At 38.2% G+C, this 22,998-nt stretch overlaps 1 protein-coding gene across 14 annotated transcripts in view; it reads left to right on the forward strand.

Moving 5' to 3' along the window:
* The window catches only part of LOC112553497 (piezo-type mechanosensitive ion channel component 1-like), a 90,257-nt gene extending 67,326 nt beyond the window's left edge, over positions 1–22,931 (forward strand). For 12 of the 14 annotated variants that reach the window (XM_025220757.1, XM_025220766.1, XM_025220762.1 and 9 more), the window contains 14 exons: positions 1,149–1,325; positions 4,826–4,963; positions 5,241–5,329; positions 5,641–5,794; positions 6,300–6,347; positions 7,259–7,425; positions 7,809–7,967; positions 9,915–10,062; positions 10,201–10,476; positions 11,074–11,243; positions 11,982–12,095; positions 12,770–12,846; positions 13,604–13,823; positions 18,623–22,931. In XM_025220757.1, coding sequence (XP_025076542.1) covers positions 1,149–1,325; positions 4,826–4,963; positions 5,241–5,329; positions 5,641–5,794; positions 6,300–6,347; positions 7,259–7,425; positions 7,809–7,967; positions 9,915–10,062; positions 10,201–10,476; positions 11,074–11,243; positions 11,982–12,095; positions 12,770–12,846; positions 13,604–13,823; positions 18,623–18,896 — 2,211 coding nt within the window. In that variant the 3' untranslated portion in view covers positions 18,897–22,931. Of the gene's footprint in view, positions 1–1,148; positions 1,326–4,825; positions 4,964–5,240; positions 5,330–5,640; positions 5,795–6,299; positions 6,348–7,258; positions 7,426–7,808; positions 7,968–9,914; positions 10,063–10,200; positions 10,477–11,073; positions 11,244–11,981; positions 12,096–12,769; positions 12,847–13,603; positions 13,824–16,000 lie in introns of all 14 variants that reach the window. The other 2 variants (XM_025220758.1, XM_025220759.1) reach the window with 2 other exon arrangements.
* The last annotated feature ends 67 nt before the right edge of the window (positions 22,932–22,998 follow it).

Here is a 22,998-nt window from a genome sequence, read left to right on the forward strand (position 1 = left end):
GACCGATGGCTGCTGCTAATGGCATATTTATCGGACATATTTCAGAAGCTGAACGTTGTGAATACTTCTCTGCAAGGGAAGGACACCAACATGTTACAAACAACTGACAAGATGAATGCTTTCGTCCGAAAAATTTCGTTGTGGACGCAAGAGAAAATATTTTTGATGTTTCCGTGCTTGTGTAAGTGCAAGGCTGACAACTTGAATCTTGATCAGGTGAAGAATGTAATTATTGCCCATCTAAACGGACTGCAAGAAAGGTTTCAGCATTACTTCGCTGAAACTGATGTGACTAAATACGATTGGATTCGTAATCCATTTCTGGCTGATCCTAGCACAAGCGGGTTGTCCACGGAAGAAGAAGAGCAGCTCATCAACCTTTCGAGTGACCAATCCCTGAAAATGATCTTCCAAACAACACCAGTGCCAACATTCTGGATTAGCGTCAACGGTGCTTTCTGAGAAAGCAATGAAAGTTCTTCTGCCATTTTCAACTTCGTATATGTGTGTGATCAAGGATTTTCAGCATTGGCAGCACTGAAGTCGAAATACAGAAATCGTGTGGACGCAGAGGCTGAGCTGCGAATAGCAGTGGGTACGAACATCGCACACAGGTTCGCTTCTCTATGCAACAGCAAGCAGGCTCAACCTTCTCATTAATCAAAGAGAGTGTCCAATAAAATTAATAAAATAATATTTATTAGCACCGCAGAATTTGCTTTAGTAAAATTTCATAAACAGTTATACTTTTTGCAGATACGAACTTTGTTCTTCCGTTGTTGATTTCCTCGACGCGGGATTGGAGGTTAGCTAAGGCTCCCCCCCCCTCTTCCACCGACCTAGCTGGCTAAGGGGGGTCGCGGACGTACCGGTGTTCGTCAGGGGGGTCGCCACAAGTAAAAGGTTGAGAACCGCTGCTATAGGCTATATATATATATATGAGACATTTATATAAGATATAATAGACTATAAGACAGTTGTATAAGGTATATATGATTATGAGACAGATATATGATATATGTTATATACTATAAGACATATATATGACTGTATATGAAACAGATGTGTGAGGTATATATGCAACTACTTATGAGACATATATATATATAAAAAACTCATTGTCTTACCCTGTTTTGATTTTTTTTCAGGCAGTTGTGGTGACAAAGTATTTGTTCCAGTTTGGGTTCTTCCCCTGGAATAGTAATAACACAGAAACAAGTCCTTTCTTTCCACCCCGAATTATTGGCATCGAGCAAAAAGATAATTTTGCTAATGTAGACATTGCTCTTCTGCTGGCTTTGTTTATTCATCGATCAATCCTGAAGGTGAGTTTCATGGCATTCCTTAGCACAAATATTAGATAGGTGCAAACATTTGTAAGTTCAAACTTTTTTATTCTTTTGAAATGAGCTTGAGAAATTTCTCATCATCTAAATTTCTTGACAGCTTCTTTCTGATTCAGATAAAATTTCCGTTCACATCTTGTCTTATTTAAAAAGAATTCTGCAATAATGGTGGTGAAGCATTTTTGATTTATTTTACCAGGTGACCCGACCATAAGAGTTAGGGATACAACTGTTATGTAACCAAACGAATCACTGCCCTGGTATCTTGAGGCTTCACTGTAGCAGATGCACATGCCCTTAACTGCTGTAAAAGGCTTTTAAAAAGATCCCAGCGATCATAACGTTTGGTTCAATAGATATTCTTCATACACACACACACTTTGGTGTCATCACACTCTTTAGCCACCCCTTATCTCTACCCCTCCCCTGCGCACTGACTGCTTCCCTGCTGGGTTTACCAGATATTCACCTGGGCCATGTTTCATTTTCCTGTAAAATAAAAATGGGAGGGGGGGGGAATTTTATACCAATTGCTGCTATGCCAAGTCCTCTGCTGATTCACACTTGTGAATGTTTTGCCACATTTGTACAGGATATTTAGAAGCTCCAAAAAGCTCGGGTTTGGAGGGATAGTGGGGAATCATGCACATGTTTATGCATAGTGCCCATGCTGAGGCTAGGTATCAGTCTGTGTTGAAGGAAATTTCTTGATTATGAAGATAATGAGGATCGACTACCAGTGAATTTTTTTAAGACAAATATTATCTCAGACCACTGGCTCTAGAGGATCAAAGCACGTTTTTGTATTAGCCACTGATGGTATTTCTCTATGTCCTCTGTCTGTCTATCTCATGTTCTAGCATCTGATTGAATTTTTCTTAAACCATTGGAGTTTTTCTCTCTCTGGTCATTGCCTTCCCCTGACCTATGGTATCACCAGACTTCCTGTTTTCAGACCCTTGATTGACTGCACCAGATGGTTGGCTTGTCTCCCCATTAAAGACTCTTGTCTCTGGGCTGGCTTTTTATGAGGCCTTTGCAGATGTCCTCCTCTGTGGGACCCCGGGGTATGCTTGCCTAGTGAGCATTGTAAGAATAGGGTCCCTGACATCCAGCCAGGCATGTCCTAAGAGGCGACTAAGGTGGATACCTCACCTAGAGGTAAAATAGGTTGTGGTAGGGCTAACAACCCCACCATGTAAAAAAAAAAGCCCATTACAGAAACCAGCATCAGAGTATTCATCACGAATGGCGAAGGTAATGAAGCACACCAGGAGACTGGACTTATGACGGACGGCAGCCAAACCCGAAAGGGATCTGGCGCCCTGACAGTGGATTTACTGAAGCAAAAGCAAAAGTTGAGGGTGGGGTGCTGGAACATCCAGACCTTGTACCAGACTGGCAGGATGCTCCAACTAGTCAAGGAGTTTGACAATTACAACTTGGACATCCTGGGAGTCAGTGAGGTCAGATGGACCGGCACGGGAAAGAGGAGACTAGCGTCAGGACATACCATCTTGTTCTCAGGACGGTCAGACGGTCAGCACTCTGAAGAAGTAGCACTACTCCTCAACAGGAAAACTGAAAAGGCACTGCTGGAATGGAAGCCTTATGGACCCAGGCTTTTGAGAGCAAGATTCCATTCAAAGTACACCAAGCTGACAGTTCTAGCTTGCTATCCACCAACAGAAGACAAGGATGCTTTTTACGATCAGCTCCAGGCAGCCTTGGAGAACGTTCGAGCCCACGATATGTTGCTCATCATCGGCGATCTCAATGCCAAGGTGGGAAGTGACACCTGCAGGGGCAAGCATGGAATTGGTACCATCAATGACAACGGAGAGAGACTGGCAGACTTTTGTGAAGAAAACAAGCTACTGATTAGAGGCACACTCTTCCATCACAAAGACATCCACAAGGCAATGTGGACTTCACCAGATGGGATCACAAAGAACCAGATAGACCATGTCATCATCAACCGAAGATGGAGGAGCTCACTTCAAGATGTCAGAGCCTATAGAGGAGCAGACATTACCAGTGACCACACTCTTGTGATAGCCGCAGTTTCTCTGAAGCTACGTCGATCGCGAGGAAAACAGGCACGTCAGCAGAGAGTGGACTCCGGCAAACTGAAAGATCCAGCCACCGAAAGGGCCTTTGCTATGGAAGTAAAGAACAGGTTTCAGGCACTAGGAGACCAACAAGAGATGACCTTAGACGACTTCAATAGAGTCTTAAAGGAAACAGGAGAGAAAATACTGGGCTTCCAACGGAAAAAGAAAGAACAGTGGATCAGAGAAGAGACATGGAAGAAGATAGACGAGAGAAAGTCAGCCAAACAAAGAATCAACAGCACAAGATCTGAACACCTGAAGGAACAACACAGACTAAGATATACAAAACTAAACAAAGAGGTAAAGAGGATGGCAAGAACCGACAAAAGAGACTACATAGAGAAACTGGCAGATGAAGCTGAAAAAGCAGCAAGAAAAAAATGACCTGAAGACACTGTACAAGATAAACATACAGCTAAACAACGGGTTTAAGAACAGTGATGTGCCAGTGAAAGACATAAACAGTAATGTTTTCGAGGGAGAGGAAGGAAAGCTACTACTCCTTCAATGTGAATCTCTTTGAGAATTAACCTGTGCAGGTCACATCCTCTTTGGAAGAGGCTGGTCATATTATTTGGATGGACCTTGAAGGTGTTTCTTTACAGACCTTGTCCTTCTGAATAAAGTCTGTCAGTAAAGATGCATGCGAGTAGCATGTGTTTCACATTGGTTTAAACTTTAAAGTATAAGCCCATGAAGTGCAATCTCTGGTAGTTCTGCCTTCCATATGCTCTGCATGATAGTATGACCTAAGACTGTTGGGTGGCACTCAGACTCAACCTTTGGTGCATTCTGGTCTGTAATCTGTCCACTCATTCTGCTGCTCTGCATCTGGCCAGCCCATCTCTACCTCACAGCATGTCACTTCCTAGATTACTGCAGGTATGCTGTTTGAGAAGGGATCAGCAAGTGTGAATTTTTAGCAGTTTGCTTGTTGTTAATGCCATTTTTGCAGCAAAGGCCATATCACAACTGTGATTTTTGGCAGAATCCCCTTTCCCCTAGGAGTCATTCCCCTAATAGTCAGGTCATCTGGTAAAGCTAAAGAAGATATGAAATTTTTGTGGTAAATTCTCTTTCCTCGTTATTTACCAGACATGAATACCCACCCAGCCTTCCTGCATTGGAGGTTGGGGGAACGCTTGACAACAAGACTGCTGAACTCTGTTTACACAGCCATTTATAACAGTTTAGGACATATGAACCTGAGTATGGCTTAACCTCTATCACCTATTGTAATTTGTATCAACGAAAGAGAATTTACAATCACAATTTCATTTTTTGCTCTAAAAGTCTGAGTGTTGGATGATTCATAATAATAGTACAGGCTCAGAGAAGATGTTTGTTTACAATTTTGTGCTACAGAAATATGGATTGTGGAAGGATTCACATGATATCTGTAAAGACATGGCACAAGCTGAAGAGAACATGAGCCAGCCGGCCTCTCCAAAAGGAAATGTGAATGAGTCAGCTCATACATATGATAATGAACTGTCTACTACAGTGAGTATTATGCTTATGAATGTACATTTGAATGTGTGTTTGTGCTTGCATGACTGTGCACACTTGCACACATTTCTTCTAATTTTTAATTTATTTAGAGAGACATATTTACAGTGACATAATCATCCTTCAAATGCAGAATTTGCCACAAGTGTTAGTGTAGCCATGGTTGTGCATCATAAAAAATATGGATGACAAAAATGTGTGCATTTTAAAGCTTGGAAGTTATGAAGAGTGCAGAAATAAACAAGAGGATGTATTTGATTCTCTGCCCCAGCAGGAAGGGGGCTCCACGATGGAGGTGAGCTCATCTGATGAGCAAGTAAAGATGAAAGCAAATGAACAACCTAACAGGATAAAGAAAGCGTGAGTGATGTCTTTTGAGGTTGCCTGGTACTTTTTACTAGAATCATTTGGCAGTAGGAAGCATCAGCCACCATGCACTTCAGCATGCACAATTCAGATCAGCTGACAATTTGATTTTTGTATAATATCCTTTATTCTGATAGCTTTAATTCTTTGCATTTGTAGTGTTAGTGACTTAAGATCTCTAGAATAAGATAGTGAGGAGATTATACATCTGACATAGTGATTGAATATAGTGCTGTGAGCAAGGGATGAAAGATTTTCATAACAATTTACTTTATAACAATTGTGTGTATATATTTTGTGTGCAGTTGCCTCTTCCTGTTTGATCCTTTTGTTAAATTCTTCCACAAAGTGATGCACTCCACCTACAGTGCTACTGTGGATGTGTACGCACCAATGTTCATGTGTGACTTTATCAACTTCTTCATTGTGGTGTTTGGTTACAAATATTTTGGCTCCCAGGTAAGTTTTGATGGCTTAATATTTTCCGCTTCCTCCTCTCTCTCTCTCTCAGTTGTTCTTTCTTTCCACTTCTATCCAGTTGTTCTTGCAATAGTGTAGTCAAAAATCAAAACGTTCTAGAGCGGGTTTCAGCCGATCGACATCGGTGGCGGACTCTGGTTGGGGCCTTATGTGCAACCTGATGCACGAAGAGGATTAGATAGATTATTGCATCATTAGAGCAATGAAAATGAGGCACTTGAACCTGATAACATCTAAAATGCATGAATTGAAGTGAAAATAAACAATTCACATCATTTTCAACAAGCAGGGCTACATTATTTTATTGAGATTGCCATCAGTATGTTCATGGATATATCCCAGTGAAAGAATACATTCCCCTAAAACACGCACACATATGTTGAAACATTTATCTTTTTTTGTTCAGTTTCATAACTTAGTTGTGCATATGGCATAAATACAAATCGTGTTTATTGAATGATGCCTCTTGATTGTTTCTTTGCAGCAACAAGCAGGGGATGCAGATGTGACGAGCTACATCACAGAAAACAGAGTATGTATTGTTTAGGATGCTTTATGTCTAAAGAAAGCAAGCAAGTGTATAGTGTGTAGGGTGGAGTAATCATGCTGAGCATTTCCTTGTCTCTACATTTTTCAGGCATGTGCTGTAAGTGGACTGTTCTGCAGACATCATTCTTGTGTAGTCCATTCTGACTACACACTCTAATTGCACCAAGTGGAAAATGCTTTAAGTCCCTTGATGCACTGGCTGAATGTATGATTTTAATATAAAAACTCCTTTCTAGCCCTTTTTTTGTGAGATGCATGTCTCACAGGTTTGATTCTATGAGTTGACATGCTTTTTTCATGCTTGAGAGTGTGCGTAGTCCACCCAGACTGTTCACAGTACAGTGTGTACAGAAATGACAATGACAGAGACAATTCTTTATTAACGAGAGGTAAAATAAGCAAGAAAATGCTTTTTTCCATTTAGCCCTCGCCTTTTATGGGGAAAGAATAAACTAAGTAACTGAAGTAATATGAGAATAATTAGTAGTAAATGTAGGGTAAGGTATCAAGGGAGAGGGGAAGATAAATATGTACAAAAGTGGTGGTTAAGAAAAACAGATAATTACTGTGGTCCATATTTGGGAGGTATCTCTAGAGGCCTCATCAGAAATATTACATTCAGTGTGGTGTTGATAAGAGGATACTATGAAGTGTCTGAATATATTACTTTCAGAGCTTCACCCAGTGCAAAAAATGTGTTTAGAGAGATTTATGTGATGAAAACTTATTTGATTTTTTTTTTAAGTTTATCTTAGCCTCCTTTCTTGACTGCTGAGCTAGTGAAGTGTATTTAAGAGCTTAGAATGAAGATATTTCAATAGAGAAAAATACAGCCTTGCAGGGCTTATTGGAGTCAACATGATGGCTTGTTAATTATTTCCGATATCTGTGCAGATTCCAACAGCATTCCTGATTATGCTGCTACTACAGTTCCTCTTCATCATCATTGACCGGGCCCTCTTCCTGCGTAAAAATGTTCGAGGCAAGCTCATCTACCAAATCTTCCTGGTCATCCTTATCCACATCTGGATGTTCTTTGTTCTTCCAGCAGTCACTGGCAGGTGAGATGCATTGTTTATTTTTGGCCCTCCAAGTTTGTGCATATACCAAGGGTTAACACACTACATTGAGCATATTAGCTGCATAGCTCTTATCGTTTCAATGGGTAATTACTAAAGGTTGCATGACAACTGCAGTCAATAGCTGGACCCCATGTTACTCGTAGAGTATGAATGTTGATAGGCATGTTGAATAATACAGGGAGAGAACTTTTCAAGAGCTAAAGTGCATAAAATATGTACACAAGTGTATATTTTCATTTGTGTCCATGGATCCATTTATTTGTTAGTTGGTATGTTTAGACTAATCATTTGAGAATTATTTTTTTTGTAACTGTACCACAAGCTGTCTTATTACATTGAATTTCTTCTTGTTCATTTCTTAGGGCATTCTTCGATAATGTGGCAGCACAGCTATGGTATTTTGTCAAGTGCATCTATTTTGCACTGTCAGCATACCAGATTCGCTGTGGCTATCCCACTCGCATCCTTGGCAACTTCCTTACAAAGAAATACACATTATTCAACATGGTCCTTTTCCAAGGGTAGGTATACTTTAAGGGAAGGGTATTTTATCGTAATTTTTTCATTGTTGGCAGCTTAACCTGTACATTTCCATATAGACATGACAGCATTACACAGATAAAAAGGTAATGATAACTTGGAAATAGGCAAGACTTAGTGATCAGTTGGATTTCAGCCTGGGTAGACTGATAAATGAGAAGAGGGATCCTATCATGTATTTAGGTAAATGAGCTGGTACAGACAGACAAATGGATGGAGATTAACAAATCATTATTGGTATTCCTTTATGAGCAAACAGAACAATGTGCCATTCGGAAATTGTGAGCTATGGTTGCATAGGGTAGGTGGAGAGAGCATGTCTTGTTCACCTTGTGAAATCTACATATTTTTTAAAAGGCTTAAAAGTAGATATGAATGCTTAAACAATAGTTTTCTTAAGGTAACAATTTTATACATGCTTTTGAATAGGGGGAGACAGCGATAATTATATAGCTACAGAATCTAAAGACTTTCCAAAACAAATGTTTGGGAAAAATGCTAAAGATGTTTTAGCCCGTAGGGGTGGGGTGAGGAAATTAGTTTTTATGCTAAGCCAGCAAATAACACTATATCATGGCAAAGCAGCTAGCCCTGTAAAAAGTCATTTGGTTATCCAGTGGTACTGTACTTAGTAAGTCTTTGTACAGCACTTCTTGATTGAGGCCCTCTACAGTGTTGAATTTTCACATCATGAGCCACAGCCTTTCCTGCCAGACTGTCAAATGCTTTTATTGAAGCCAAAATTGTGAAAGAGATCCCACTGATACTGTAGAAATTTTTCCATTGGGATGTAACAGTTGAAGATCTGTTCAGCTGTACTCCCGCTTGGTCTGAAGCAAGCATGTCCTTCTACTAGAAGCACTAAAGCAGTGGTGTTCATGCAGTTCTAGATTACTTAGGCATGACTTTATTTGGGTGACTGATTATAATAATAAATGTGTGATTTATGTAGCGCATAATCACACTTGCAAAGGATAATGCTCCCAGCGCTTAAGACAACTAGGAGACCTGGACAGCACATGAAGGATGGAAGGAAAATCAACTGTGCAGACAAGTAATAAAAAGACAAACATAGGAGCCGTGTATAGGAATCAGGGAACAGATAGTAAGGATGGAAAGTGTCATAAACCTGCAGAGGAAGACAAGCAGGTCAATTGTAAGGAGTAATGCTCATGGAACAGATGTGTTCCACCCTTTCCAAAGATTGCAGCACTTTGGCAGGTATGTTTTACAGATGTGTTATTAGGCTGATAGTTCTGCAGCTTAGGCTTTGTTTACTGTTTCCTTTCTTTGGAAGGGGTTTGATTAGTGGCTATGTTCATTATTTGGGCCATTCTCTACATTCTCAGAGTCTTTAGCACATAGCTACAGGGATTTTGTTGTTTTTTTCCAGCCATGCTTAAACAGCTCTGTTAGAATGGTGACTTCCCTCCCTCCATTCTACAGTCAGCTCTCTTTGCCTCTTTTACTATGACTAGTAGGTCTATAGGTTTACTGGTTCAAGTCTGGCTGCTTTGAAGGACTTAAGCTGTCTTCAACTGCAAGTTGTATACATTTTTACCATGTTCAGCTCACTGGTTTAGTACAGTAGTGCTTTCCCATTGCTGTCTTGATGTGTGGATGGCTGTCTTCTGTCCACTTTAAAATGATCTTCAGTAGTTGGTAGGTTTTTTTCAGTGTCCCCTTGTGCCATTGTCTTCTCGATTGTCTTTTGGAATTGGTCTTTGGTATTAGAAAGAGTTGCTGGCATGGTGTAAAATAACAATTCCCCCACACCCTTGGAAGACAATACAGCTGTCTTACAGAAAAGATTGAAGAAGATTAAGTTAATCATTAATATCGTTACATAAATTCAAATACTAATATGATAATATCAATTGACATGGAAGGGTTAAAAATGTATTTCATTTCTGAACATACTTACATAGCTTCTTGGCAATTCCCTTCCTGCTGGAGTTGCGGGCCTTAATGGACTGGATCTGGACCGACTCGACTCTGGCCATTGGAAACTGGCTGCAGATGGAGGACATCTATTCAAACATCTTCATCATCAAGTGCTGGCGATACCATGAGATGGTAGGTTTTAAAGGGTAGATCAGGTGGAGGTTGTTGGTGTGTGTTTATTTGTGGGGCTGTGTGAGACATTAGATATGTGTCACTTTGGGTGCATATTTTCAGGGGTTTTAATGCAGTTCTGTTATATTTTTTCTACAGCATTACCCAACGCCAAGAGGTGTCAGAAAGAATGTAGCCTCAAAATATGGAGTGGGAGGTTTTATGCTGTTCGTGATCATCCTCATCATTTGGTTTCCACTGGTTCTCTACACTTTTGCCTATGAAGGTTTCGAAGTGAACCCCCCTAAGGAAGTGAGTGTTAATCTCCGGATTGATACATATCAGCCCCTGTTCCAGATGACTGTCCAGCAGAACATACGTAATGCAAAAGAGTCAGAAATCCAGGCGCTGAAACAGCATTTCTTGCAAAATGAGGTAAGATATGATCAGAGTTTAGATTATGAAAAAAGAGGATAGGTCACCTGGCCATTCTAGTCTAGTGAATGACTAAATATCATTTTCTGATATCTTTTATCAGCATATGACATTCTGGTATAGCAAACCTGTGACTTTTGCTATTCTCAGTGTGAACCTCAGAAGGAACATTCTGCAATGCAAGAAATATCCAATTATGAACCATGTGTGTCTTGTAAGCATGTGGTATCGCCTTTAGATCATCATCTGTAGCCTGTTATGTCATTGATGGTCATGGGTGTATAGCTCTTTATCAAGACCTTTTTTAAGCAAATATATGTGAATGTCTGACCGAGTTTTAGCAAACTTTAGGCAAACACTTTGCCATCAAACTTTAGAGTTTGATCTAATTTTTTTTAAATGGATTTTTCTAGAAATCAAGTAAAAGTATAAGGAAATTTTTATATTTACATCTAGAATTCAGATCAGATCATCCATATCCCATAACAAATGCACAAAACAAAATGATTATGCATTACATGGTTAATCAGTCTGTTAATCAGTCACTTAAACTCCCTGTTACTTGTGCTACACTGGAATTGCTTTTACTATTTTCAGGCTGCCATTTCCTTTTTGAACCGATTTGAGGTTCCTGACGTCACTGTTGTTAACGTGAGTGGGCAGTCCACAGCTATATGGGGCATAAGTCCCCCATCCCAGGATTTGATGATAAAAAATTTGGCCTCGGGAAATCCAGTCCAGTTAGAACTTTCAGTGACTATCATAAGGTGAGCTTGACAGTTACCTTGATGTCTGTGCTAGTTACTTACTTATTTCAAGTTACATTTGGTGAAGAAGGAGGAAGAATTATCTTGCATAAGCTATATAAAGTGTATGCTCATTAGGGTGAGAGAGAGTGTGCCTGTTTGCTGTCTTCTGCTTTTCAGCCTGAATGTCTTCATGGGCTCATGTCCTGCTACATTTAATCTGACTGCTTGTAATTGCAGAACTAGTCCTGGCCGATGGACATTTTAAACAACCTGATAGTTGTAATGTGAAAATCATTTTTTTTATGTTGACGAGCTTGAATAAGTTTTTAACAGGAGCTAAGGCTACATATCCTTTACATCTGGTACCTTCATACCACCCACCTCTGCATTAAGAACATTTAGAAAGAGTAGTAGGGTGTTTTAAATTGTCCTTAAGTTTCTGAAGAATCTTTGATTATTGTTTATTTAAACTTATTTTATATATTTTTCTTATTGTGTAGTTTTTCATATTTAGGATATATTTTGCTTGTATATTTCACAAAGTAGATGATGTAGCCATTTTTTTAAAAACAGTCAACAAGATAGTTTTATTATCTACCCTGCTTTTGAGTGGATCATTTTGCTGCTGTTCTTCATTTCTTACAAGGTCACAAAGCAAATTGGAGGAATAAAGAGAAAATGTGAGGAGGTTAAGTACCACATATTATTGTCCAGAACATTAAGCATAATGTTAATTATGCATTTTTTATGCTGAAGGTCACCTACAAAAGATGAAAGTGGAGCAAGCAGTATCACACAGTATTTTCTACGGACTATAGAAGATCCTACAGCCTTGGCAGAGATCATAAATGGTACTAAGAGAGAACAATTGTAAGTCATCCCAGCTTGGCATATGCAGAGTATTAGATCAGTAGTAGCTTGAGGATAGTAGTTTTATCTAGATATGTAACAGTCAACCTTGATCATGCAAGATGTCTTCTATAAAGGTAAGTTGTTCAGTCTTGACAAGGAACCACCCTCATCTTGGATGAGGTTGCTTCCTGAATTCTTGGAAGTCGTAGGATTTGAGCTGTTAAGATAAAATAATTTTAAGGTAGTGTCTCTGTGAGCACTGAAAGAAGTGGAAGGGTATGGAAAGGGGTACTGTCTTGATTCTATGTTAAAAGAGGTTCATGACATGAATGGTTAACAGGGTTGGTTGGTTAGTTGACATGAATGTGGTTGATAAAGTATATGGAAAACTGAACCTTTTATATACATAAATAATATAACCATTAAAATAGGTAAGCAATCTTGCCTCACAATGCAAACAGTCCATTTGTGACATAGAAGTAGTCTAAAAATGTGTAGGTTCTTGTGTTTTAACACATTAGCAAACAAGTAGGCTTGCACAGGAAGTTCTTTCCTTCTTTGACTGGCCAGTTGTATGTTTTTTTTTGGACCTGCAGATACGGGAAATAATTTGTGCAGCAAGGCCAGAAGCAATAAGTGCTACATGTGGTCAAAGTTCTTTTAATCTTACTGAACTGCTTATTTGTTTTCAGTCTGATCAGAGCAGTATTTCCAAGGTTCATTCAACTTACAGCAGGTCAAGTGAGACCAGTTGTCTCATTGCTCAAGGGTAAGTCTGACTGCTGAGAAAAAGATGAGTAGTGTTTAGTAAGCTGGTGCAGTTCAGAAAAAAATCTGTTTAAACACATGAAGTCAGTGTAGGTAGGGTAGTCCGGTGGTGCAACCAGTCACCAGTCCAGTGAAGACTGGCTGTCCTGGGTTCAGCTCTCATCTCAGGCACACTGTTCTTTCTCTGCATGTGGCATCTGTTTACAGGGCTGGCTGTCTTGCCGTGATATAGCCTTAGTTGCTGGCTCGGCATAAAACACATACTCCACCTGACATGCTAGTTTCCTAACAGTTTTTAGTTGTTGTTGTTGAAATATTAAGTGATTTTATGCCATGTAGTAAGTTTTCAGGGTATCAGCATAAAACATATTGAGTGAATAGATGAAAGGGCAAGACGTGTTTAATTGAAAAGATAACCCTGAAATATACATATTTTAAAATAATCATTTAAACACTATTAACAATAGATTCAGCACAATAGTTAAATATTTTGTAAGTATTAAATTTGAAAGCTATCATAAATGATGTGATTCCTTTTGTTTATTGTGTAAATCACATTGTGAAAGGAAGAGCGCCTGATAAGGTAAAAAAAATGTATGGGTATAACATCGGAACCAAGTTACTTCCCTTTAAGATTAGTTATCTACCTTTATATTCTGTTACAGCTTATGTAACAAGAGCATCCTCAGTCAACATCCCTTTGTTGACTCTTCCTTGTTGTTTTTGTAATGTAGGCTCTGGTTCAAATTTTGTGACAGGACAAGATGGAATTGGTTACACAGACATAAAAATAAGTCTGGACGGGCCTCGTGTGGACAACAGTTCAGTCATGCAGTATTGGAGTCTTGAGGAAGGCATCTATGACTATTCTCCCTTCAACATGGACAAAAAAGTCCAGGTCTTTGTGCCCAGTCTTACCTTTATTACCTTCAATGACAGAAAGGCACCTTCTACATTTGCTACCTTAGTTGGATATGGGTGAGTAGTGATAGGATTGTAAACCCAGTCACATGACTGGGGGTTAAAGAGCAAACCAAAAAAGGCAGGAATGGCTTTTAAAAAACATTCCTTGAGTTACAAGAATTAAAACTGGTTGCAAGGAAAAAGCTATCTTCAAGCCAGTGCTAGATGTAACCAGATTTTTTGAAAGTTGTTGCTATACAGTTTATTTAAGAATGAAAAACTTGATCTTTTCGGAGTAAAACACTTATCAGGTGCTACATTTAGCCCCAGTCATAATCATTTTGATGGGGCAGTTTTCTTAATTAAATATGTGATGGAATGTGTTTAAGAAAAACGTATGAATATGAAGAAGGAATGAACAAAAAGGTGATTAAAAAGCAGTGGATCCACAATATGTATGCCTGGGGAGCAAAAAAGAGTATGTGTGTATGCATGTTGTTTTCTGTAAGTTTGAAACATGCCAGAATGTGTGCTGCATTCCTAAAGACATCTAATGGTGTAACATATGTTCTCTTGGTCTCCTCTATTCTTTCCTTTCATGCTTTTGTGTGAGGGAATTACTATGTACATATTCTGGTCCTATGATATCTTGTGATGTGTATCCTGTGATGTGGTGTATTCTGTGATGCCATGTATTCTGTGCTTCATTGTTGTATACATCAGTGTGTTATCATCCTTTTTCTGTTCAGGATTAGTTTGTCCACACAACTAGTGATACTGGTTAAGTACTTTGCAGTGCTCCAAATTCTGTTTTTTTATTAGTTTCAAGAATGGACAGTGTTTGTGCACTTTGTCATTGATCTCATAAGTTTTCTTCGGCTGAAGTTTCTAGAACCCAAGTTTTGCGGGAGAATCACATTAACCCATTCTTTATTCAAAATCTTACTCTGAGCCACTGATCTTTTAACACCGACCCTTGACTTGTGACCTGGCAATATCCATTGCTGCCTGCTGTGGGACACGATATCTGCTATTTTTTGTCAGGGTAACCAAATCATTTGAGCTTTTGAGTTTTCTGCTTTGGTCCAATTTTATTTTGTTGTTGAATACTTTTTGTTGGAATACTTTTCTTAAGTCAGCAGAAATTGAGAAAAGTGAATCTTGTGAGATACCCATCTGTGAGATCAAAACAAAAATGCCTTCTTACTTTCATGCCTGATTGTAACAGTGAGGGGAACTAGAGTCTTGATCTTTTGTACCCATCTTTAAGCTTATAGCAGCAGTCACCAGTAGTTTAGACTTTGGCTGAGGGGGTGGGAATGATCAATAAGTGATTTTTTTTTAGTTTGAGCTATCAGGATAACATAACAAGATGATTAGCATTGCTGTTCATGCAAGGCAAAAGATATTGAAGTTTTCTGTTTATGCCATTCACACACATGGTGTGGAAATTTGAAACCAGATTTAAAGCTATAGGCACACAGCACTCATCCTGGGATCATGTCATCATCAAGTTCTCTGCTAAACATCTGATTACAGTTTTGTTGGATGATATTTTACCATTTTCATTTTTTTGTCATTTTAAAGTATTTTTTGTTTCCATTGTGCATGCTTTGCTTTTCTTTCATGCTTTGTGCTTTCAGTAACAGCACTTTGTAATTTTTTTTAATTTTAAAACCCTTTCTTCCTAGTCAAATATTTGTATGTCTTTCAATTTGTCTATACCTCTTTACATCACTGATTTAATTTTAGATTTTCTTTCAGCCTAATTTTCTGATTGATTCATGAACTTCATTATAATGTACAGTAGCTTGTGATGTTACCATTGGCAGGAAGTATCAAGTGCAGGGATTGTTCTCACCTTTTTCTGCTGAAGATGAGCTTTTCAGAGGGGCAAGATGTTGCAGAGATAGTGATAATGTTTCAAAAATTGTCTTACATAGAAAGTCAGTAATGCAGATGAGCTCAACTCAAAGCACCTCATAAATGAAGGAGTTGGCTACATGATAATTTGTTATAAGGACAAATGCACCTTTTAATGTCTAAAGATTTTTTTATGTATGATTTCTGGAAATAATTTCTAGAATTAGGGGGTAAGGTCATTGTCAGGTATAATAGCAAGTTTTTTTTTCTTTTATTGTATCTTGCTGATTGCTAAGCAGATGATGAATCTTATGCAGAAGCCGTCATTTCTTCTGGTGCATGCAGTTGTTGCCATACCACTGAAATAATTTTAACTTTTTCTTTTTCAGAATTATTGGCCTGTATGTTTCATTCATCCTTTTGATTGGTCGGTTCCTGCGGATGTCCACTACCAAGCAGTACCTGACCATCATGTTCCGTGAGCTGCCTCAGGTTGACAACATCCTACAGTTATGCCTAGACATCTACCTGGTCCGTGAGATGAAGGAGTTTCGCCTAGAAGAGGATTTATATGCCAAGCTTATGTTCCTCTACCGCTCTCCAGAAACTATGATTGAGTGGTGCAGGCCAAAGCCGAAGCAGGACTAAAGAGCAGCAATGGATGTTTCAGGCAATCCCCATGGAAACTTTTCTTCCTTTCCCATGGTTTATCTGTAGGTCATCACTGATGGTGTCATACCCTTAAACCAGCCATATTAGTCGTAAGGCCCAGAGCATCTGACAGGAGCATCCTAGTGCTACCATAATGTCGTCTCAAAGTCCTACTCAGATTCTTTTGTCAGTTTATTAGATGCAAGGGAGGCTTGGGGCTGAACTAGCATTCACCTAAAAGTGGCATCGTGGCACAGGAAGGTGCTAGTACCAGTCATCTGCTGTTTGTTTTGTTTTTATTTTCTGTGTAAGTAATGACACATAGAAGACCATCATTATGGAAGATAGGGGCTGACTCTTTACAGTTTATTCATGCTCAACAGTTGAGTAAATGTGGCTCTTCTACTACATGTATAAATAATTGATGACTGAACTGTAACTGAACAGGAAAATATTTTGTATTTGAGTAGGGAGTTGAACTATATCATACTTGCTGTTTGTTGTAGTAGAAAGGGAAATACTAGTTCAATTTAAAACATTTTTTTTTAATGGTGAATGGAAGAAAATTATGTGTGCATGATTTCCTGACCTGTCTTCTCATTCTCCTCACACCAGCAGTAAATATTGATACATGCATCTTTTGGAAAGGTTTCAGATGCTGATGCTTTGTAGGAACTCTTAACTCTTTCATCTCTCCTATTTTGAAGCAATAATCTGTTATCACACTTGGATCAGATTTAGAACCATATTTTCATAATGCATAAGCCCTAGAAAAGATTTTTTATGAGTGGATAGTTGACTTTTGTATTTTGCAATTTAGCATTGTTTGATTAGTGTTTTTCTGCTGCCAATGCTGGATTTCTTTCAGGGTGTTTTGGCAGCAAAGTTTTATTTTCTTTTATATTTCATGCATATTTTTTTTTCTTTTGGCTTTGTTTTTGAGTGATATTGCTCCTGTTGACAGACTGCATCGAGTTAACCAGCAGAGACATGAGGTTTGAGGCTTAGTCTGTAGAGCCATAGTCACCTTCCTTTCAGTACCTCAGTCAGCTCCAGTTCTCACCCCATTTTGTCTATAGATTCACTCACTTCATGTGTTTTGCTTGAAAGAAGGAATTAACAGTTGTTTGAATTTGCATTGTAGTATTTATAAAGTGTGAGGTGTTACACACTGGAAACAGTGTTTTAGTTTCACTTACAATTGTGTTGCATGTGGACAACGTTTTGCCCACTCTAGACTAGCCACATGTATGCCAATGTTGTACTAAAAAATCTTGAAGAAAAAATTGTACAACTGTACAGGTTCTTTTTGATGGCCATATCGGGATGGCAGACAGGTTTGTTGAGAGGGTCGACCACCATAGCATGAACAATGTGCAGGATGACATTGGCTTGTATGATTGAAAACTGCTGATCACTGTCATATCTTCACAGTGCTTTACAGCTCAACCAGTTAGGCATTTGTTGGCATTTGTCATTTGTGTGCTGGCTCTCAAGATTTATTTGAAGACAACAGTTGATCCAATTACAGCAACGTGCTTCACATGGTTGTGCCAGTTCAGTGTGAATTGTGCAGATGTCCTCTGTGTGTGTGTGTGAGATGAAAGCAGAATTACAGAATGCTCTGTAAGGATGGGGTGGGGAGGTGATAGATAATGCCTTAGTTTGTTTCAGCTGCAAAATTCCATGTCATGACCTTTGTTATCATAGTTTGTGCATCAGCTTATTCGATCCCAACTTGTCAGTTTAAGGCAGTGCCTGTTAGCTATCTCAGATTTAATGGGTCTTTTCATTTCATTTATCATTACATGGCTTTCATAGATTTTGTCTCACCTGCTGAGATCATCCAGGCATCATTTTCACTTACTAAATTTATGCTAGTAGGTAAGAACTTGTTTCAGAAGTTAGGAAACTGCTGTATTTACATTGGGAGGGAAAGGAGAATAATCACTAGTGTTCTAAGTTTCCATCTATGTCAAGGTAATTAGAGTATTCAGTATGTCAAGTGTCAAGGAGATTAAGAGTATCAATATGTCAAGATAATTAAGAGAATGCAATAGGTTTGAGTAATAAAGAACATGCAGTATATTGGGTTAATTAAAAGTAAGTAGTGATTCAGCCCTAAGTACTATTTTGCATATAATTGAAAAGACTTTAGCATCAGCGTCAAGAGCAGCAACCAAATACAAAATGTGCTTAGAAATGTTCACATGCACTTCATCCAGTAAAAGGCCTATTTGGTCTTATTTTTCTTTTTGCTGTCCTGGTTTGTCATTTCTCTCCCCTTCCCCCTCCCTATTATTGAATTGTTTCCTCAAGGTTTTGATTTTGTGTTCCATTCCTGCTTTGGTCTTTTGCAGAATAACAAGCTTGTACATTGGCTCCGTGTTTGTGATCTCACAGTTTATCCGACGACTAGCTTTCCTAAATGCCAGTTACACAATAATGTTTGATGAGCTTCCAGACGTAGATCCCATATTTGAGCTCCTATGGAATATTTGCATTGCACGGGAGTTGAAAGAGTTCAGGCTGGAAGAGGACCTATTTGCTGGTTTGCTCTTCCTGTTTCGCTCACCAGAAACAATGATACGATTTACTAAGCTTAGAAAACTGGTCAAGTTTAAAGGTGACTGATCCAAATGCTGAACCATTTCTAGAGTTACTTGTAACTTGTTTCTTAACACGTGGAAGATGGTACCAATCTGTTCATATTCTGATCCATTTTTCAGACAAATACATTTTAATCTTTTTTTTGGAAAATTTCCCTTCGTTCCTAAGTTGTATAACATTTTGTGTAATTGCAGTAAGCTACTCCATCAAAAAATATTAATGCTTCCCCAAAAAACCAACTTTTGCTGGTAGACAAAAGTAGTTTGGGTCAGTGTTCATGCAGACTTCTGGCCATAAAAATAACTCTGATAAATAAAAACAATATTCAAGCAAATAAAGTTCAGGATATTTATGTCTGTTGAAAAATGCATGGTTTGTACAATTTGTGTTCAGCTTTATACACTTTAGAGGTAGTCATGCTTGGCTGGCTTTGTCTTTGTTCTGTTAATTTAAAACCCATTTTCTGCGCTTACCACTTAACATCCATTAGTCTCTGCGCACACCAGTTTCTGTGCAGCTATATCTTTGAGCATGTAAGAATAAACTAACACAAGAGAAACTGTTATTAAGGATGTAGCTTTTCTCTGTGTTTTTTTTTCTTTTTCATTTGGAGTGGTAGGTATTTCTGGTCCACAGTGCATTCCTGCTGATTTAGCTAGTTGATAGAAAAAAACAGTACATTCTATAATAATATTTATCAAAGTTTTTATTCTTTATTCCAGCAGGCTTCTGTTTTTGTCATTTGTCACTGTCGCTGTGTGAGGTGGACCTGCTCTTGTTGCTGATGTACAAAATCCACTAGAGACAAATATTTTTATTTCTGCATGGTATTTGATGCATTCTAGTTGTATACATGTCTTTTTCTTTTCTGTACACTCCTAGTTATAAAATATGTTTATTACCTCATACAAAAGCATAGCAATTTGAGCATAAGTGTTCTTTGTTTGACTAAAGAACTGAGAGGTTTGGATTTTGCATTGGCTTTTTGGAACAGTGAATTAGTGATACTCCACTAGTGGAGTAAAGCTGAACTGAGGAATGGCAACTTTTCACAGAATGAAACACTGCTGAAGAAGTATTCTTTTAGCAATATAAAAGCCAAATGATGCTTATATTTTTTAGACAGGTCACAGCATTCTGTGAGTCAAGGTCTTCACATATATCCTTTTAATGAGTAGCATGGTATATAGCTCTCAGCTATAGAGTTAATCACTCTGAAGTTGAGTTTGTGCATTCCTTCGTTTTGAGGGAAATATTTGCTGATTCACTTTCATGAACATTGTAACTACAATTTGAACTTTTCTTGAAAGCTGATGTGAGTGGAATGTTATTTCCAGAGAACTTGGCTTAGTTCTTCATTAAAAAAATTTAATTCCAAAATATGAGGAAACAGCTAGGTCATATTTGCAAACTGAAGTCTTTGAACGTTCACTGCAAAATTTGTCACCTTCATTTTGCCAAAACCCGGGTTTGCCTTTCACTTAGGTAGGAGAGCTCTCTTTCATGGTAGTGCATCATTAACCCACTTCGAAGCTGTCATTTTGACCGTGAGTGTCATAGACCTCGGCATTAATGCTATGCTCCTTGTGGTGCCGATCATTCCTGTGCTTAAGAAAGGTTATCTTTAAAAATCCATGTTCTTATAATAAACTAATGACGGTAAATTTCACCTAAGATTGAGTTTGAGTCAGGTTAGCATATACAGTTTTGTTGTGTGGACATTTTCTTTTCACATTTTAAGCAGTATTAGAGCCAAACTTATCTTTACCTCTTGAATTGAACTTCGTGTTGTGTGGTTTCAACAGAACTTTTAGACTGCATGTATTTCCTATTGATCTCATTTAATGATTTTGGCATTATCAGCATGTGTTCAAGGTCACGCTGGTGCTTCTTCACTGCTTATTGCATTGTGAACTGTGTATTGCCATTGCTTGTGATATATCTTTTTTTTTCTTGCTGGCATGCTTTAATATTTTGCTAGAATCATGAGAGGTTAATATCTGGAGGGTTTTGAAAACCGAATGAATGCTTTCTTATGTTCAGGTTAAGGGTTATGTGTTAGCATGACTTTGCAAACTCTTTTGGCAAAGGATTTGAAGAAAGAGTCAAAATGTTGTTAAAGAGATAGAAACAAGCATCTACATTGGAAATATTTGTAGATCTGCATCTTAAGATTTTAAATCCACCATAGGCAATGATAAGGCAGTAGATACCAATGAATAGATGTCTGTCCTTATGTCTACCAACTCCTGTCTGCAGCAAATAAAACTGCATCTTTAGAGAAAAGGTTGACTTAAGAGATGATCACAGTGACACATGCCCACTTCAAATTTTTTCTGTGCTCATTTCAGCAAATTGATTGGCCTAAGTCTAATCTCTGGTTAAAAAGGTGCTTCAATTATTTTTGTCAGCTATATTTGTTTAGGCTGGTCCCTTTTAGATAATTTATATTTTAAAGAATAGTTTGAAAATCCTGATTATAGTCATCTCCTTAATAAAAGCAATATTGTCATGAATGGTTTAATATTGATGTAATTGTGCCTTTTGTATTGAACTGGAAGAAACTACTTTTTCCCCTTCATACTGTGTATGAGGTCTTTTGAAGATTCTTGTACTTTGAACTGTTATCTTTGATGTGAGTGCTGTTGTTCCAGTCATGTTTGCTTTTTAAGGTTTCAGGAACCTCACTCCTTGATGTATTTGTATGGACTGGCGTTATTTGTAACTGTGGTGAGACACCTCTTTTACATATAAGATTGTAGTGATTCCTGTTAGAGATTTTGCTATTTCTCTTTGTGATTTGTTGCTGTTTCTGTTGTGACCATTTTCATTTCTCATCCGGCGTGATTTAGAATCCCACTTAAGCCTTACTCCATGACAAAAGTACACAGTATGTGTACATTGCAGGCCAGAAATTGATGATGATAGAAGCAGTCAATACATCCAAATCCCTCCTAAAATTATCCCCACCCCACATTTTTTTCCAGCTTTGTGTCAGAATAGAATGAGGGGAGGGGGTTGCTGGCTGGTGATTTTTTTTTTTTTCATTTTAAATTTACCCATTGTACATAATATGAAACTACAGCTATAGCATTTCTTAAAATTGGGCATTACAATAACAGTGTGGAACACTTGTCTGGTAATGGATAAAATTTTGGGGAGGAGATTTTGTTTCTGTTGGGTTAGTCCTCTATGCTCTCACACTCCCTTTTCAAATGACATCTCTGCATTAAATTCGGTGTGCTTCTGACTTCCTATGTGGAAATTATAGTCACCTATGCAGCAAGTGATAATAAATTTTTGCAGATGAGTCAAGGAGATTTTGAGAGCATGGGAGTACTGGGATATGCAGATTCTGCAGGTCACATCTGAATGGAATATGCAAAATTACTTAGCTGAACACCAGTACTCTGCGAATGTATCTTTTCAGCAAACAAAGTATCTAAAAGCACAGAAAGCATTACCTTTGGGGGCCAGCATGCTTGATGTCATCAGTATCAACCCTAATGTTCCATTTTCCCAAAGTTCTGAGAGTTCCACTGTTTAGTAACCTCTTTACCTTCCTTACACATTTACTTTGCTGTCATAGTTGTGTCGTATTACATGCTATAAGGTGCCTGAAAGACTGTGCAGTATTTAGATTGCAAATGTTAAAAAATAATGTTTTTTTAAAAAATTATGTAAAGGAGAAGTATAAGGCTAATAATGTGGCAGTATAGCTCAAGGAAAAATTTTGTTTTGGTAGGGAGAGATTCAGTCAAGTTCATTTAGATAAGTTTTTAAAATTAGTTTCATGGCTGGAACACTATTAATTGCTTGTTACATTTTTTTCAAAACATATTTGTTTTGTTCTTTTAAACAGAGAAGTTAGCTTGATAAGCTTTCGCACTTTTGTTTCAAGCAGAATGCAGTACATCATTATAGTTATTCTTTGCTGCAGTTTCCTGTACAAATGAATTTTCTAGCCATCTACCAGCGAGTTTGCAGTCTGATTTGATAGAGCACCACATATATATTGCTGTGTGTATGGGCCAGATGTAGTAAATGTTTGAACCATAACATCTTTGCCTTTTGATTGACTGGATGCAAAAGAGCCACAAGTTGAAAAAATGAAAAACCATTTTTA

The sequence above is a fragment of the Pomacea canaliculata genome, linkage group LG12, assembly GCF_003073045.1.
Source record: "Pomacea canaliculata isolate SZHN2017 linkage group LG12, ASM307304v1, whole genome shotgun sequence".
Lineage (NCBI taxonomy): Eukaryota > Metazoa > Mollusca > Gastropoda > Architaenioglossa > Ampullariidae > Pomacea > Pomacea canaliculata.